The sequence below is a fragment of the Macrobrachium rosenbergii genome, chromosome 21 (assembly GCF_040412425.1).
Source record: "Macrobrachium rosenbergii isolate ZJJX-2024 chromosome 21, ASM4041242v1, whole genome shotgun sequence".
In the NCBI taxonomy this organism is placed as follows: domain Eukaryota; kingdom Metazoa; phylum Arthropoda; class Malacostraca; order Decapoda; family Palaemonidae; genus Macrobrachium; species Macrobrachium rosenbergii.
This window is the reverse complement of record NC_089761.1, coordinates 50,831,773-50,849,272: the sequence shown is the minus strand read 5'-3', so window position 1 is coordinate 50,849,272 and position 17,500 is coordinate 50,831,773. Positions and strand designations below refer to the sequence as shown.

General features: G+C 34.9%; 1 protein-coding gene across 1 annotated transcript in view; it reads left to right on the top strand.

The window, feature by feature from the left end:
- The first annotated feature begins 668 nt into the window (after positions 1 to 668).
- The window catches only part of nAChRalpha2 (nicotinic acetylcholine receptor alpha2), a 199,749-nt gene continuing 182,917 nt past the window's right edge, over positions 669 to 17,500 (top strand). The window contains exon 1 of the mRNA XM_067123828.1: positions 669 to 717. Within this exon, the coding sequence (XP_066979929.1) occupies positions 691 to 717 (27 nt within the window). The 5' untranslated portion in view covers positions 669 to 690. The remainder of the gene's footprint in view (positions 718 to 17,500) is intronic.

The window sequence follows — 17,500 nt, the reverse complement described above, 5'->3', positions numbered from 1 at the left end:
CTCAATCCCTTGCGCCAAGAGGTGGGCTGTTTTCTCATTGCATAAAAATGAGAAGTAAATTAAGCCTCAGCCATGGTTTCTTCTCAGTCTTTACGTACTAAGTGTTGTTAGAAGCAGCTGCGGTCATTTCACTGATAATTCTACATCAGGGGAACGGTAGTTGTCTTGAGGTTCTTTGCAGCGTGCCCTCGGCCCCTAGCTGCAACTCTTTTCGTTCCTTTTACTGTACCTCCTTTCATATTCTCTTTCTTCCATCTTACTTTCCACCCTCCCCTAACAATTGTTTCATAGTGCAGCTGCGAGGTTTTCCTCCTGTTACACCTTTCAAACCTTTTACTGTCAATTTCTGTTTCAGCGCTGAATGACCTCATAGGTCCCAGTGCTTGGCCTTTGGCCTAAATTCTATATTCAATCAGTCAATCAGTAGTTGCCTTAGCATGTTCTGTATTTTCATCATCTTTATTTTCATAGAAGGGTTCTATATCATACAGTATTTAACACTTAATAATGCTTCACCTGTTTTCCATATTTTTCAAAAGTACATAGAATACCTTGAGATTTTGAATGATACTTTTCTGTGCAATGAGCACAAAGTTTGTTTCACTTGTGTTTTCACAGAGATATTAAAAACAAAACTTACCTAAAAGATATTTTTTCTTATTTCTTTTACAGAATCTGAAAGAGCAGATCATGACTTCCAACGTCTGGGTGGATCATGTAAGTAGGACATCATATTTATTGTTTCGTTGTTTTGAAAACTTGATGCCTTTGTGAAGTGGATTTTTTTGTACGTATCTTTGAATCATAAGGGCATTTGATTTATGCGTATGTTAAGAAGGATTTTCTTCGTCCCGTTTTCACTGCCACAACGAATATGTTTTAACCTAACCAGCTTAGACCTTTTGACTACATTATTATAAATATTAACTGACCTTTTTAATGAATTGTAGGGAGTTGGTTTCACATGATTACTGTGTTGGTATACGTTCTTGCTTGAATAATAATTAAGAAACAAAACTAGATTTCGTGACGGGAGGTTACGAAAAATTGTTACCTCACGAATATTTTTCCAGTCTTACTTTTCGAAACATTTATTTTTCTGATTAAAAACTCGCTTGGTTCGTATTTTATTCGTAATAATTATATGGGATCTAACTACATTTCTCTGAACTGCCTTACCTCCGCAATAAAGTCATAATTTCATTAGATTCGTAAACCCTGCCTCTTTAAAAAAAAACTTTTACGTTATTCAGTTTGGTGCATTGCTTCTCTTTAAGGCTTTCAGAAACTATTTTTATTTCGCCCGTTCTCTTCAGTTCATTCGTTGCGTTGTGCAGGTGGTTTTTATGTTGATTTTGCCTTTTTCACTTCTTTTGAAGGTCTGTTTTTAGGCAGCTCCCATTTATGACTCATTTTTTATGTCTGGCCAGTCTTGCGTCAGTCACGTAAATAGTGTCTGTAAAATGTTTTCACGGGTTAGAATAGAAACGATTTATATACTCATGTTGAGTCAAAGTATGGATTCACTTTTTGTCGTATCGTAAAACTTGTCGTTATATATATACTTTGTTGCACCTGTGTCCAGTGAGAATGAATATGTACTAGGAAACTTTTAGGTTCCCCGTACTTCTTGCTAAGACACAGGAATATACTGAAGGTAGTTATTTCATCCACTGGATAATTGATGTGATTTTTGTGAATTTCAAGTAGGTGGTATGTTCAAACATTACACACACACACACACACACACACACACACACACACACACACACACACACGGCAGCGAAATTTAAAACACTCGGCAGCATTGTTTACGTACTTAGGACAAATGAATCATGTATTTGACTTCTGTTGTTTATGACTCATGAGATTCACAGTATAAAACTTTAGTATTCATGCTGATATACTCGTACAATAAAATCTGTTGTTTTTTTTTCGTGATAAGGCCTATATCTCTTTTTCCTCTTCAAGGTAAAATTACCCTTGTGTTTACCTGTTTATTACTTAGCTTTTATCTTCTCAAGCGTATCTTCCTTTTCTCATGTTTTTTTTTTTTTCCTCTAACTGTTCCTTAACTGCTTTGTTTAAATTCCGCTACATCATCTTCCACTGTGGCCACATTGTACTGGGTTGTGTCCTTCCTCTTGAAGGCTATGGTATGCTCTTCCTCTTTAATCGATTCATTGTAGTACAGGCTCCCTCTTTAAAAGCATTTTGTACCATAACATTTAAACATTGCTTTTGCTATACGGACTTTTTTTCTCTTAGACATGGGACCATTTGTTCGTTAGCTTGTATAGACTGAGATGGCCTTCACCTAATAGCATTCTGCAAGTGTGGTAAAGAGTTAAATAATGTGAGAGACCAAATGTGAGCTGCTTAACTTAGCCTGGCCATATGAGACTTGAACACTATTAGTGATGCCGAGTAAATAAAAAAAATATCCGTACTTAAATTATGTTTGCCCTTTTGATCTTCAAAAAGGGTTTCCAATTGCGCGTGCTTGTCTGAACAGTTGCTGTAGAAATCACGGTATAGTGGGAGGCAGAATGTAATATAATATGTATGTGATTAAATGGCATGATTAGATCCCCATTTCAACTCACCAAGAGTGTATACGCGCGTATATTATTATGGACAATAATGAGCTGATGAGTATTTTAATCTAGGCAGTGAATTATGCACCTTCCAGTTAAGCGACTGTGGAGGTCGTAACCAGGGTTAAAATGTCATGGGATTAGCATCCCCATTTCAACTGCTTGTATATTCTATAAACCAGGAACCGGAAGGCTATATATTAAATGTATATTATTATTATTATTATTATTATTATTATTATTATTTATTATTATTATTATTATATATATAATATTAGAGTTAGAATTACTTTAATAAATAAAAATACTGCTGTTCCACTGGTTATATAATGTTCGTAAGTCGACCTCAGATCCTTGTTTGCCTGCAATGTGGTGAAGGTCCTCTTTCCGTTTTGATTTCCTCCTAAGGTTATATAAAGGAAAAGGAAGTAGCTTTTTTTTATATGAACATAGAAACTCAATAGCGCGCCTATATATTTCGATATACCGTCTTTGTTTGAAGTTTTTTTATAAGGAAATGTAGTACAATTAATTATCACAGCAGTCCTACCTAAAATCGTCAATTATTTAACCCATGAAAGAGCAGGATTCGTATTTGTTAGAGTAATTCTAACTCTAGTGGTTTTATATATATATATATATATATATATATATATATATATATATATATATATATATATATATATATATATATACTGTATATATATTTGTATGTACTGTATATACATGTATATGAATGTATGTATGCAAATATATATACTGTGTATATATATATAGATAGATAGATAGATAGATAGATAGACAGATAGATATTAAGGATAATAATTTACATTGAATATATAGCCTTCCGGTTCCTGGTATGTAGAATATACAAGTAGTTGAAATGGGGACGCGAATCCCAATCCATTCTTAACCCTGGTTGCGACCTCCACAGTCGCTTAACTAGAGGGTGCATAATTCACTGCCTAGATTAAAATACACATCAGCTCATTATTGTCCAGCAGCTGTACGTGGGTATACACTCTTCGTGGGCGAGAATGCTACGGATCACGTCACAGCCACCTGTCTTGACAGCTGAATGGATAAGTCATTGTCATCCCTGTATTAAAATCAAAAGTCAATTGGTGAGGCAGATGCATTTACATATAAATTCCCTTCGGGTCCAAGCTACTCCTAGGGCAAAGTGGATTTAACTTTAATGGGTTACATGTGAATTGGTGACATTTAAATATATGTATATATATCTCTGTGTGTGTACAAGGACCCTTCAGTTCAGTGGTCAGGACACTCACCTAACCATGACAGATTCCGGGATCGATTTCTGTGTGAGCCTTATCACTTTCTAGATGTTGCATTAAATAGCACCATGGCTTGGTTGTCCTAACCTGTGAATTATGTACTTTGAAGCTATTAGATTGTAGCCGGCAGTAACTTTGGAGGAGAAAGTTACTGGATGAGCAACCTTATTCCAAAACGCTTAGTGATATTCAGTAAACTAACATCATCTCCGACCCGACACACACATATATATGCATATATATATATATATATATATATATATATATATATATATATATATATGTGTGTGTGTGTGTGTGTGTGTGTGTGTATAGTATATATATATATATGCATATAGATATGTATTTATAAATAATGTATGTGTATGAATGTTTGTGTCGATGGTCAGAAACAATATTATCGTACTGACAAACTAATGATTCATTATGATGCACATCACTAACAAATAAGCTCGAAAAAGAATTCAAAATAACATTGCAATACGTATTCTACCAGTCACTTAGTCTTTAGGATTTACATGTACAAATTTGAGTTCTTGCTTCAATATAAGTTCATATATTAATATTATGCTTAAGTTTGTTTGAAATTACTGCAAACTACAAAAATGCCATTAAGATATTCTTGTACAGTAAAGCTGTATTTTTCTTCTTATTTTCAAATTCATAAAGAATAATAATCAGTCGAGAATCTGATGTATACGATCTCATGTCTGAGATTTGGAGATTTGCATGCATTCATTCTTACGTTCAAGGTCTTGTTTATATAACTGAAGTTTGAGCATATGTATGATGCAAAAGTGGGGCAGTGGGATTCATGTTAACGAGCTGTCCCCCACTCCAAGGGAAGCCCAAAATGCCCAAACTTATAAGATCATCTCTAGACATACGAGGGTATCCTAACCCTCTGCAGTCGCAAAGGTTAAGAAGACTGGATGATCCACAGAGGACAATAAGTCTTCACTAACCTCCAACTCAGCAGTTGATTAACGAAATATATAGCGATAACAGAGGTCGGCGAAGATATATCGACCCATCTCCTGTATTTCTCCTTCGAGTATGCTGATTCTGGCTAATCCATCACATTTTGTAATGGGGACACCAATATCGTCATCCCGATCAATATTGTCTGTGGATATCGATAGACTTCCATATATCCATCCGCATCCCATCGATATGACTCATTCTTTTATGGAAGAATTGGAAAGTTCCGACGTTTTCCCTTCCTCAAGGAACTACTCGGGTACCCGATAAATCTTCTTGGTTAGCAGGGGGCCCGCGTCTCTCTCTCTCTCTCTCTCTCTCTCTCTCTCTCTCTCTCTCTCTCTCTCTCTCTCTCTACACCGAATTTTAGTGCCCCCCTCCTCCTCACCCAGACACCGTTCCCATGAATCGTTAAAGAAAAGGAAACCAGTAAAAATATTTATAAGAGAACTTTCTGGGTTACGTTCAGAAATATATTGTCATTTACTGTTCTACGACGGCATAAATTTTATCGATGAAGTTTTATTCTTGAAGTTACTCGATTGATTTTTATGGCTTCCTTAAATGAACCTTCCGGCGATTTTAACTTCGATGTTTTATCTGGCAGATATTTTGTTATAGGCCTCATTTTATGTTTGAACGTTTTCATAAGACAGGGAATTAATCATAGCCAACAAACGTAAAATAAATAGTACGCAATGATCTCTTAGTTTTCTTGCTCAGAGCGTTTGAAAATGAGGTTATATAAACTGCAATGTCTCTTATACATTCGTAAAGGAATATAAATTTATGCATAAAACATGACATGTTATGAATATAACAGTTTTAGAGGTTTATATGCAAATCGAGATAATGATTGAGTACACGCAAACTCACAAACACACAAGTGTTTGTGTGTGTGCCACTAGGAAGACACATCGTTGAAAAGTAAAGGTGTTCTAGCATTAATTAATATGTGACATCATTCTTTTCTTTTTTTTTTCTTTAGGATTACCTTCCTCTGTTAGCTAATGTCGACGGGAAAAGCTTGAACTTCAGCGGTTCAGGTGAAATCTTTTAATAATCTAAGACTGGGACAACTGTATTTCATGCAATTCTCTAGAGAATAATAAATGGAGCTTCAGACTGCCTATATAAGAACATAGGGAAGGTTACTTTCACAAGCATATTTATATACTACAGACCAGAGTACTTTCAGGTTCGCTACCACCCATTACACGCGCGCTCGCGCTCACACACACACATATATATACAGTATATATATTATATATATATATATATATATATATATATATATATATATATATATATATATATATATATATATATATATATATATATATATATATATATCACCTGTGCAGCCAACTGATGTTTACACGTTGACCTCTGACCTAATTACGTTACAGTCTCGTTGTATATAACGTTTCAGTATTACTGAAGTAATCGTTTTATTTTATAATCATTTGTGCATTCTTGTGTCGTGAAAGTTCTCTCTCTCTCTCTCTCTCTCTCTCTCACACACACACACACACACACACACGCACTTCGATGTTCTGTTTCGTGTTGAGCACTATTTGGGTTTAGAGATGGTATCCTAAATTGGCAAGGTTAACTGTTAATGAGAGCTTAAGGTTTAAGCTAAAAAGAAAATGGAAAATCCTACGAGATCCGAAATTTAGGTAATTTATCTAAATTTAGAAGTTTAACGATGGCGAAATGAGTCCTGTAGGATGCTTAATGTCCCTGCCTTACGAGTGTTGTGTAGAATAGAAAAAAAAGCAGCAGCACCAGCAAGAAATAGGAAAAGTTTTTTTTAGTCTTTTATGTTCCTGGAAAAGTCATTGGAAAGATGAATAGTGGGCCAAATACCTTTAGAGAAATAGTAATTGTATTTCACTTTTACAAAGCAGATAAAAAGATAACCTTTTTTTCTGTGGTATTTTTGGTGTTTATAACCTTCTATTATTGTTATTTGTTTTAAACGAGAATACTTGTATTTTGACAATACTGTCTTCACACTGTCCGTGCATGAGATTTTGTCTGTTATGTCTTTTTTTCTTTATAGAAAAGTGCCCAAGTGAAATAGTTTAAAATTCAATTTTATAGATAAAATTAGTGAGTCTGATTTATGAACATTGCTACTCTACAGTACTATTATTATCATTTTTATTTTTATTATTAATAAACTTCGTCATCAGTTTACTGATTTTAATTGTTTATTGGGCTTCTTATACAACAACTATAAGTTTTTAACTCATTGAGAATTTAAGTTCCCTCGTATTATTATTATTATTATTATTATTATTATTATTATTATTATTATTATTATTATTATTAATCACACTTTAATTATGCTTTCAGTAAATTTGGCATAAGACTCCTGTTGATTTTTACTAAAAAGATTATGATATTGATCCGTTTCCAACTCTTTATTTGTCGCAAAAAAATTAGTTAAATGTTACGCGGAGAAAATGTAACCTTTAGCAAAATGGCCGTTGAATTTCATAACAGTGTTTGCCATTTATCTCTGGCTGACTATTTCGCTCTTTTCTCGTATGTGTACATACATGCATACATACGTACATACATATGCACACAAGTATATATATATGTGTGTGTGTGTCTATAGGTGATCTGCATCACCAGTAAGACAAGTCAGATAAGATTTAAAGTGCTGGTGCAGTTTAAGTACGTTCTTTCAAATGCTTCTGTTGGCCTGAGCAATGAATTGTGAACATGGTAGTTAGTCGTCTGTTGTTGGTAATAGGCAGAGGGGAGGGGGCAGGCGAACTGGTAGGTTTTCATCCTTTGGAACCATCCATTCTTGAAAAAAGTCAATAGATGAATCTCTTACTCACTATTTGACAACAAATCTCTAGGGATGAGAATGCTAGCTCTGCACTCTTTTCGCCACAGGAGACGCTGGTTAACCATTACAGATATGCAGGCTAGTAGTCCATCAGGGTTTTGCTGCCCTGGCAAACATGAGCTGAGCGGTGCACTACTTAGCCACTGATGACTGCCTTTTTCAACGTGTGCAATGAGGTCACCGATTTGTAATTTGAGCATACTTAAATATGTTTAGTGTGCTAAGGTTTTCATGTAGGTTATAGAAAGGCGATTCATTCCCAAATTCTGAAGCCCAAAATTCCACGCAGCATTAACCGTAACTTGTGTATGCATTAATATAGAAATCTATTTTTATATTATGCCGATATTTCTCAACGATTTTGAATTAATGAATGTTTCTATACAAGCATTCTATAAAGACATATTTTCAAATCCCGTTGCCTCCACCACCGCTTATTCCCTCCACGCAGCGCCTTCAATGGGACTCGGAGCATTCCAGGCGTGCCAGTGTACCAGCTTTTCTCCTTGATTTTCCAGAGGGGGATTATTGTGTTAATACCTGAACCCAGAGCTGGCAGCACCTTGTGTTGCTAAGGTCATAATAACCTTGGTGATTCATGCATATATCTTCTTGCGTGTTTGAATACACACTGCTGTAAACCCGTGATTTAGCCGATCATTTTCCAGTTCTCATTCTAATGTAATTCTTACCCAAGTGATTCCACGATCTACAGTTTTAGTAATCTGCTCCATCCTTTGCTCTGTGGTCCCTCTCATTTAATATTATTTTTAAGATTTGAATTATTTTCTGAGATATAAATACTCATAAGTGATCTAATCCTATTCTTATTCCAGCTCCATTTCATAGGCATTTGGAATACATTTCTTTGTAATTGGCGTCTTCAATAGACTGGGGGTTTTGATCATGGTCTGCAGGTCCTATTTTATTTTTAATTCCTTATCCATGAAAGGTATTTAACGATACATCCTAATTATAGCCCTGCTTTACATATGATATTGGCCATGCCACGTCATTTTTCTTTTGTATTAATAGTTTCATCTCCTATATACAGTAAAGGACATCCCTCCATCTATCAGTTCTGATGTACATGTTTTGATACTTATTATTCTCCATATATCGTCCCACTTCACCTCCTTGCAATTTTATTATCCTCCTACATTTAGAGTTTTTTGTATCACCCCTCATCTTGAGATTGTATCCGACTTGGTTCTTATGATATAATCTTTTAAGGTCTCTTAGACAGTTTTGCCAACTTTGTCTGTTTCCTTTCCTTGAAAATGAAAATTCGCCCCTAGTGAATCGGCCCGGTGTTTGGTCACATTGCAATTAAATGTAAAATACAAATTACTCTCTCCGTTCGTGTTTGAGTTTTAACTCTTTTGCGCAACTTTCCACCTATTTTTCAATGGTACTGTTTAAAACCACTGGTTCCTTCCCCATATCAGAGGGTCACAAGACATCCACCACGGCAGTTGATTTCTAATATATAAGAGGAAATCTTATATATCTTATGGTCAGATATGTTAAAGTGTTTCTGTACTCTTAGTCTTGGAAATCTCTCCTTGCCTCTGTTCTCCATAATTAAAATAACATACCCCTGTTAAACGCAGATATCTTGCTCCTTTTAGAACAGAGCCTAACACTGTATCCTCCTTAATTATTATCTAACTTTCTATTCATATGTTGTTTTCCTGTATCTTTTTTTTTTTTTTTTGTCTTAAAGCCTTTGGTGGGAGAGGTTCTTGGCCTATCTCCTGTAAACGAATGAAATAATGTTAAATATGAACGAAGTCTTTAAGGAAGGTATTATGTTAAGATGAGATTGCTAGCTTATCCAGCCTGGAGAAGAGGTATAAGTTGATACCGACTCTGCTGTACATATTATACCTAGTTAACTACCAAAATGGGTGCCATGAATTTGTGTTACCTATATTTATATATATATATATATATATATATATATATATATATATATATATATATATATATATATATATATATATATATATATATATATATATATATATATATATATATATATATATATATTTATATATATATATATATATATATATATATATATATATATATATATATATATGTGTGTGTGTGTGTGTGTGTGTGTGTATATATATATATATATATATATATATATATATATATATATATATATATATATATATATATATATATATATATATATATATTAGAACTAGGTCAGGTCCTTTCTCTAAAAAGAGGTGGCTCTGTTGGCTTGTTGGAGCTCGCATCAAGTGCAAGGTCTGTTGCAAGTTTCATTAACGCTCATGCCTCCCCTTTGATGTGTTTAGAGCAGGTATGAGGAGTAAACTTTCCAAACTACAAAGTTGGTCTTTTTTTCGAAGTGTCGTGTTTGGGATCGTAGTTTAGCATTATTCAGACCTAACCAAGTGAGGTCTTTTGTTCTGATGTGAACGTGATCTAATTTCAATTCTTCAGCTAGTGGAATGGTAGGAATGTTTTCTGGAATCTAGTAAATGTAGATGATTATTAGCTCTACTTTTCATTCATCTTTGTTTATGCTTCGCATTTACTCCTCTTTAGCCCCATAGAGAATATTAGTTACAGTTTGCCGTTTATGGGGCATCGTAGATGGTGCTGAAGGGACTGTGTAGCGACCCTTCGTCTTCTATTTTATTGCTTTCTGTCCTTTGCTATTTATCCCTTTTCTTTTATCGTCTTCGTACACATCCAATTTCACTTCTGTTTAGGAACAAATCCTTTGTTCCCCCTGAAACAGTACTCTCATGCGGGTTCAGTGATTACATTGCAAACACTATTCTCACAGAAAATCCTCTTTTACTGTAAAACTGTAATATGTCACTTCCTTTGGTTTTCCTTTAGATCTTTGCCTTTTTGTCTTTTCCTTTTCTAAGAAGCAATTTATCACTCAGGAGTACGAATGCTGACGCCTCTCTCGATACAGATCTTTCTTGCATTATTTTTCACGACTCTTCTGAAGTTATGTGCAAATTCTAACATGAATATCTTAAAGCGAATTCAGGTCACAATATTTCTAAATCAAAGCCAATATTCACTTTTGTTAAACTGTTAATATGGTAGTTTTCTCATCAGTAAGGCATACATAATGAACGGATATATTTCACAAAACAAATAAAAGATAAACGATCAGCTCTCGCTGATATGAAGGCGGGTTGAGCAGCAGTAGCAGACTCTCCGAAGGAATCGGAATTGAAAACAATTTTTTCTCTTCCCCGACGCTCCTTCGCATCGGAAATGGCAAGAACAAAAGCCTCATTTCATTTCATTTCATTTGGAGAAAGGTCATATCGCCGCTCGTCTTGCCATTAGGTGTCTTAAATGGGGAGGAAAATAAGTATAAAATGGAGCTCCCCTTTATATCGGGGGATGAAATGACTCTCTCTCTCTCTCCTCTCTCTCTCTCCTCCATTCCTCTCCTTCCGGTTCCTTCCCCCTCTCTCTCTCTCTCTCTCTCTCTCTTCATCCCATTTGCCTTGTCTTTTTCCCCCTTTCTTTATAGAGTAAGAGAGATTAGGGGGTGAGCGCCAAGCCTCTCATTGCCTTTCGCATGAAAGATTTGAGAACTTTCGTGAATTCTACTTTACAAGAACACTTGTCAGAGTGGAGTAGATGGAGAGGAGCTTTTTTTGTGAAAGGAGTGAGCTGAGGCTTATTGGACCTAGGAAATATGGAAGCTGAAAAGTCCAGAAAACGACGGAGTTAGTCGAATAGGAGATTATGGTTATATCCGTAGTAATCAGAAGTAAAAAAAAAAAAAAAAAAAGTATCTTCGCAGAGAGCAAGGGATCGGCTCCAAATCAAAGTAATCCACAATGAGAGCATAAAATAGAGAAAAAATGAATAAAGGACCCGTCTTGATGTAATTACCTGAAATAATGAGATACCACAGGTACAGTACAAGAGGCCACGAGGGCTACGGAGGCATAGTTAAAGGGTAATTATGAAACTGGTATTTGGACATGACATTTATATCGATGCTGACAACTGTCTTTCTAAATAAGAATATTTTTTTATGATTTTACTGTTCAAAATAACCTTAAAACAAATTAACAATATTCTTATGCGCTTTTTTAAAGGTTTTTAACTTCAATGTAGTTGATTACAGTCACGAGATCCACCTCACCGACCATCTTTTATCCTCTACTCATCCTTTTTTTTTTATATTCAGACTTGCACATACGTAAATAGACTGTAAGGAAAGCTGAAACAACTAATTTCTGAAAATTTAGCTCAGGAATTCAGTTTTTATATTTTCCCCATTTTCAATAAAAACTACTACCTATTACAGGATTTATTATCTTGATCACAAAATCCGTCAATCACCATCATTAAAATTTTCTTTCTGTCATCTTATTTTGCCCCCAACCCCCCGACACAAAAATAATTGAATGAATTTTTAAAGAATGAGATGAAAATTTCATGTTTATGACAATAACTGCTTCATATTCATTTTATTGCCTATTATCCCATAATTGATTAATTTTTAAAAGATGAAAATCAGAGTATACATTTTTTTTTTTTGCTATCTATGAATATGTGTAGTGAATGATATTCTTATTGACAGTTAATTCATTCATTTATGTCAGAATTTGTTGCCTTAGAGATATTTTCAGCAAAGTAGAACCTGTTTTTTCGTCATCTTATTTTTTTCTGCACGTTGAGTGTGCACATTCTTTGCAACTGTTGTTGTATCGAATTCTAGCAAAGCCGTATGAAAGAGTGATGAAGAACAAGGAAAATTGTGAGCTTGGGAAGCAATGCTGGAGTTGAACAGCCAGTTCGGGGTTCTGACAATAGCTCACTAGGCTGAAGCAAGCTGGAAAAACTAGGAATGTAAGAAATATTTTTGATATTTAAAATATTTTCTTCCTTTCGTCTGGTTTGTTTCTTGACAGAAAGCCATCAGTTGCGTATGTTGTAAGTTTTGGATATTAAAAACAAAACACTCGGATAAAGATACTCATTGTTGCCATGGGTGAATTATGAGAACGTCTCAAAAACGAAGAAATAGCTACGAAAATACTCTTTGGGATCGCCATTGTAAAATCTTTACAAACTTCAGCAACAAGTTCATAAAGATGTCCAAAACTGAAAATACGTATTTATTGTGGTCCAGTCATATCTGGCAATTAATCTTTCCATTGAATAGATTCCTGTCAGCAACGTGGAGCCAGCGACGTGGCTAAACTTAGCTAAAATCACCACCTTCTATTTGCCTTCGTCCGGGCGTGTATTGAGAGTTAGCAAAGGGTTAACAAACGTCTCGTTAGGCAAGTTTGACATCCGCAGGCTACGGGGTCCGCCGGTAACCCCCCTCCCCCGCAACCCCCCCCCCCCCCCAAGGACGTGTTTAGGTCAATAGAGACCAGCCTTCACGCACACAAACACTTCGCTTTTCCAGCCTTCCCTCTTTCCCTCTGACGTCAGCCCCATGTTAACCTCCCCTCTTTTGGGGGGTTTTGGGGTTTGCGAGAAGAAAATCCTGGCGTTTCTGAATCTTATCGCGAGCAAAGAAGAATAAAAAGCTTACTTTGTTCATTACTGCGAAAAGTTTGGAAATTCTTGTTTGTATGAATCCTTGTGACACTCTTCCCTTTTGAAGGTAAAAAAAAAAAAAAAAAAAATTTTATCCGGAGCTATTCACTTCTGTATTGGTATCCATTTGTATGTATGTATATATATATATATATATATATATATATATATATATATATATATATATATATATATATATATATATATATATATATATATATATATATATATATATATATATATATATATATATATAGAAATTGGACAACGGAATGGCGTTCCTTCTTCTTTATCCATTTAATAATACGCCGACGTTTCGTATCTCTTGATACATTTTCCTGGCTGAAAAAGCGATGAACAACAAATTGTGAATAAACAATAAAAGTTATATACACTGTATAATTGTTAACACCATGTTAAAGGACAATTAAAAAAAAAGGACAACCTTAAAAACACTTAGAAGATATTTAAAAATGTACTTTAAAAATAAGAACAGCAGAAGGAGGCCAGGGCCAACACGAAAAGCAAAAGACACCTACCCACAACCGCAGTGTAAAGTAAACTGACACAGAAAACAAAGAGGTTGCAGCCGTTACGTTAAGCGATGAACAGCTGGGTGGAAGTTGATTGGTGATTAAGGGTAGGGACAGTTAATTTGATCATAATAGATTCAAGTGTGGATAATTCTTTTACGTATCGGGTTTTCCCCACTGCACTATACTAAAATCCTTAGCATCTACAGCATGTGTCTCGCAAATTTTGCTGCGATTTCTTACATTGGACTGCTCGGGATTGGATAATCGACAGCCTGTTGTAAAACTAACTCCTTGATGAGAGGAGATTCGGACTTTTAGCAGCCTCCTGGTACAACCAATGTAAATGCCAAGATCACATCTAGGACAGTTATATTTATAAATCACACCGGAAATAAACAAGGGGCCAATCCTTTCCTTGACATGGAAAAGAGATCCAATGGTTCGTGGGTTTATCGGGATTAACTTAAGATTAAGAGCGGGTAATTGTCTGTTGAATATCCTGATACATTTTTTCCCGAACCCTACTGTCATATAAAAAAGGAAATCTTGCATACAAACATAATTTGGGGGCACTATTGACTATAGGTTGGGGTTTAAGTTTCAAATTAAGCAATTTGTTGAGAGCTCTATGGACAGTCACTGGTGGGTAGTAATTATTCTTAAAATAATCAGTGAGGATAATCACCCCAGCATGAAATGCGGACCAACTTGAGGTCAGGTTAATGGTTCTATGAAGGGAGAGTGGACAAGGAATTCATTTTAAAATTGTAAAAACATGAACTATGAAAATTCGTGCCAAGGCCAGTAAAAGTTTTCTCCCTATAAATACCTGTATGGAAGCTAATTTCACCTCTCCCCCCTCCTGCACTGGTTGTCTGTGTCAGTTTGCTTTACACTACCGGTGTGGGTTGGTGTCTTTTGCTTTTCGTGTTGGCCCTGACCTCCTCCTGCTGTTCTGTTCTCTTATTTTTTAAGTACTTGTTAAAATATCTTTTAAATGTTTTTAAGGTTGTCCTTTTTTTTTAATTGTCCTTTAACATGGTGTTAACAAGTACATAAACATTAAGTTCATCGCTTTTTCAGCCTGGAAAATGCATCAAGAGATACGAAACGTCGGCCCATTATTAAATGGATAAAGAAAAAGGAACGCCTTTCCGTCACTCCAATTTTCCTGTTGTTTGAGTGTATGCTCCTGTCTTCATTTATTTATATATACACACATATATACACACATATATATATACACACACACATATATATATATATTATATATATATATATATATATATATATATATATATATATATATATATATATATATATATATATATATATATATATAATACAATTCTTGTCACCTATACAGGCATTACTTGTTTATATTCACAAATACACAGTCACAAATATCGTTTAATCCAGTTCACTTTACCACGGAAATAACATACTCCCAAGAGAATTATAAATTGTAAGTTCTACTCAAACAGGATTCGAACCGTTGCCTGGTTAATAAACAACGATCGACAGTGACGTTGACCACTGTGCCTTTAAGAGATGTATAGGTTGATATCAACTTTGCGTTACGTATGCTTGTCGAATTCAGGGTCTATACTTAGAATCGATATCAATCGAAGCACAAATCGATTATAATTCTCTGGGTTGGAGTTGTTCCCGAGGTATAATGAATTGGATATTAAACGACATTTGTGGCTTGATATTCAAAATAGCCAAGTGTTAACAAAGTTAGTAATCGGCTACCACGGTGGAGGAGGGTTGATAACGATTCTAATTACAGAACCAGAATTGGACAAGCATATGTACAGCAGATTCGATATCAGCTTATACTTCTCTTTATGGTGCAGTGATTCTAAACCGGCCATCGGTTCAAATTGTGCCGATGGCGAAACACTTATCAGTTATAATTCCACATGGGTATACATTATTCCCAACCGTGTGATGGTTGGAATAAACAACGACATTTGCAGTTAATATATAAAACACACTTTAACAGTAGATATATAGGTTGATATCAACTTATATATTACGTATATATTATATATATATATATATATATATATATATATATATATATATATATGGTATGTATGTATGTATAACTGAATCACAAATATATGGAATTATGAATTATAAAGATTGAAATAACAATTCTTGACCTGTATAAAATGACGAAAATGGTTACTATAAACGACATTTGTCTCTCTCTATTCAAAATCTCTCTCTCTCTCTCTCTCTCTTAGTAATCGGCTCTCTCACAGAATCAGGATGAGTCATGATTGATTAAATGATCTCATCACAGTAGGTTATTGAACTTAATATATTGGTACTCATAATGGACATCAATCTATTCGAGATCATATATATACATATATATGTTATATATAAATAAATGGTGCATATAATTTCTGACTCCATCAGGTTCAAAGGTCTTTCAGTTGAAAGATGGCGAAACACTTATCAAGTTAAAATTGGAACCTGAGGTATGCACAGTATTGCCTGGGCAAGGTAACTGATGAATACCTGGATATTTTCCCAAATTCCCGACTAGCAATGACCCAACTGCATTTCATTCGAATTATCCCTTCTGAATGAATAAGATAGAAACAATCAACACACAATCACGTGTGGAATATAAATAAGTTTTTGACTCACATCAGGATCGAACCCACGAACCCAGATCTTTCAGTTGAAAGGCGAGGGCGCTGCCCACTAGGCTATACAACACGCTGGTATGCAAGCAGTTACTGTAGCTTGTCCAGGTAATTCCTTGGGTGCAGTTGCCCTCAGGTTCCAACTTCTTTTTGACTTGTATGGCCGATTGGGCAGCGCCCTTGCCTTTCAACTGAAAGATCTGGGTTCAATCCTGATGTGAGTCAGAAATTTATTTCTGTTCCACACGTGAATGTGTGTTGATTATTTATATATATATATATATATATATATATATATATATATATATATATATATATATATATATATATATATATATAAAAGGCAATTGCCACGAAGGAAGAATGAAGCAACAGGTGGTTTGCTAGGCCACTGGACACAAGGGTCCTTTACTAGCAGTCCTCTAGTAAAGGACCGTTGTGTCCAAAGGCCTAGCAACCACTCCACATGTTTCACTCTTCCTTTGTGGCATTTGCCTTTACACACACACACACACACACACACACACACACACACACACACACACACACACACACATATATATATATATATATATATATATATATATATATATATATATATATATATATATATATATTATATGATTCTCTATAGATAGCTGTCCATTTCTCGGGCACTAGAAATACATAATACATTAAGTCCAATAACCTACTGTGGTGAGATCATTTATTCATGGCATGACTCATTCTGATTCTGTGGAGAGACAGACAGAGAGAAATATTCACCTAGTAACCATTATTGTCATCTGGGGATACAGCTCAAGATATAGTTATTCCACTTACTGCACACACACACACAAACACACACATATATATAAATAATAGGTATGATATTTTTGTTTAGCTATCATTAGCTTTGTAAACACAATGGCCAGCAGAATGAAATCAAACTTCATGACTACATAGTATTGCCGGATGCAATTCCACTAAA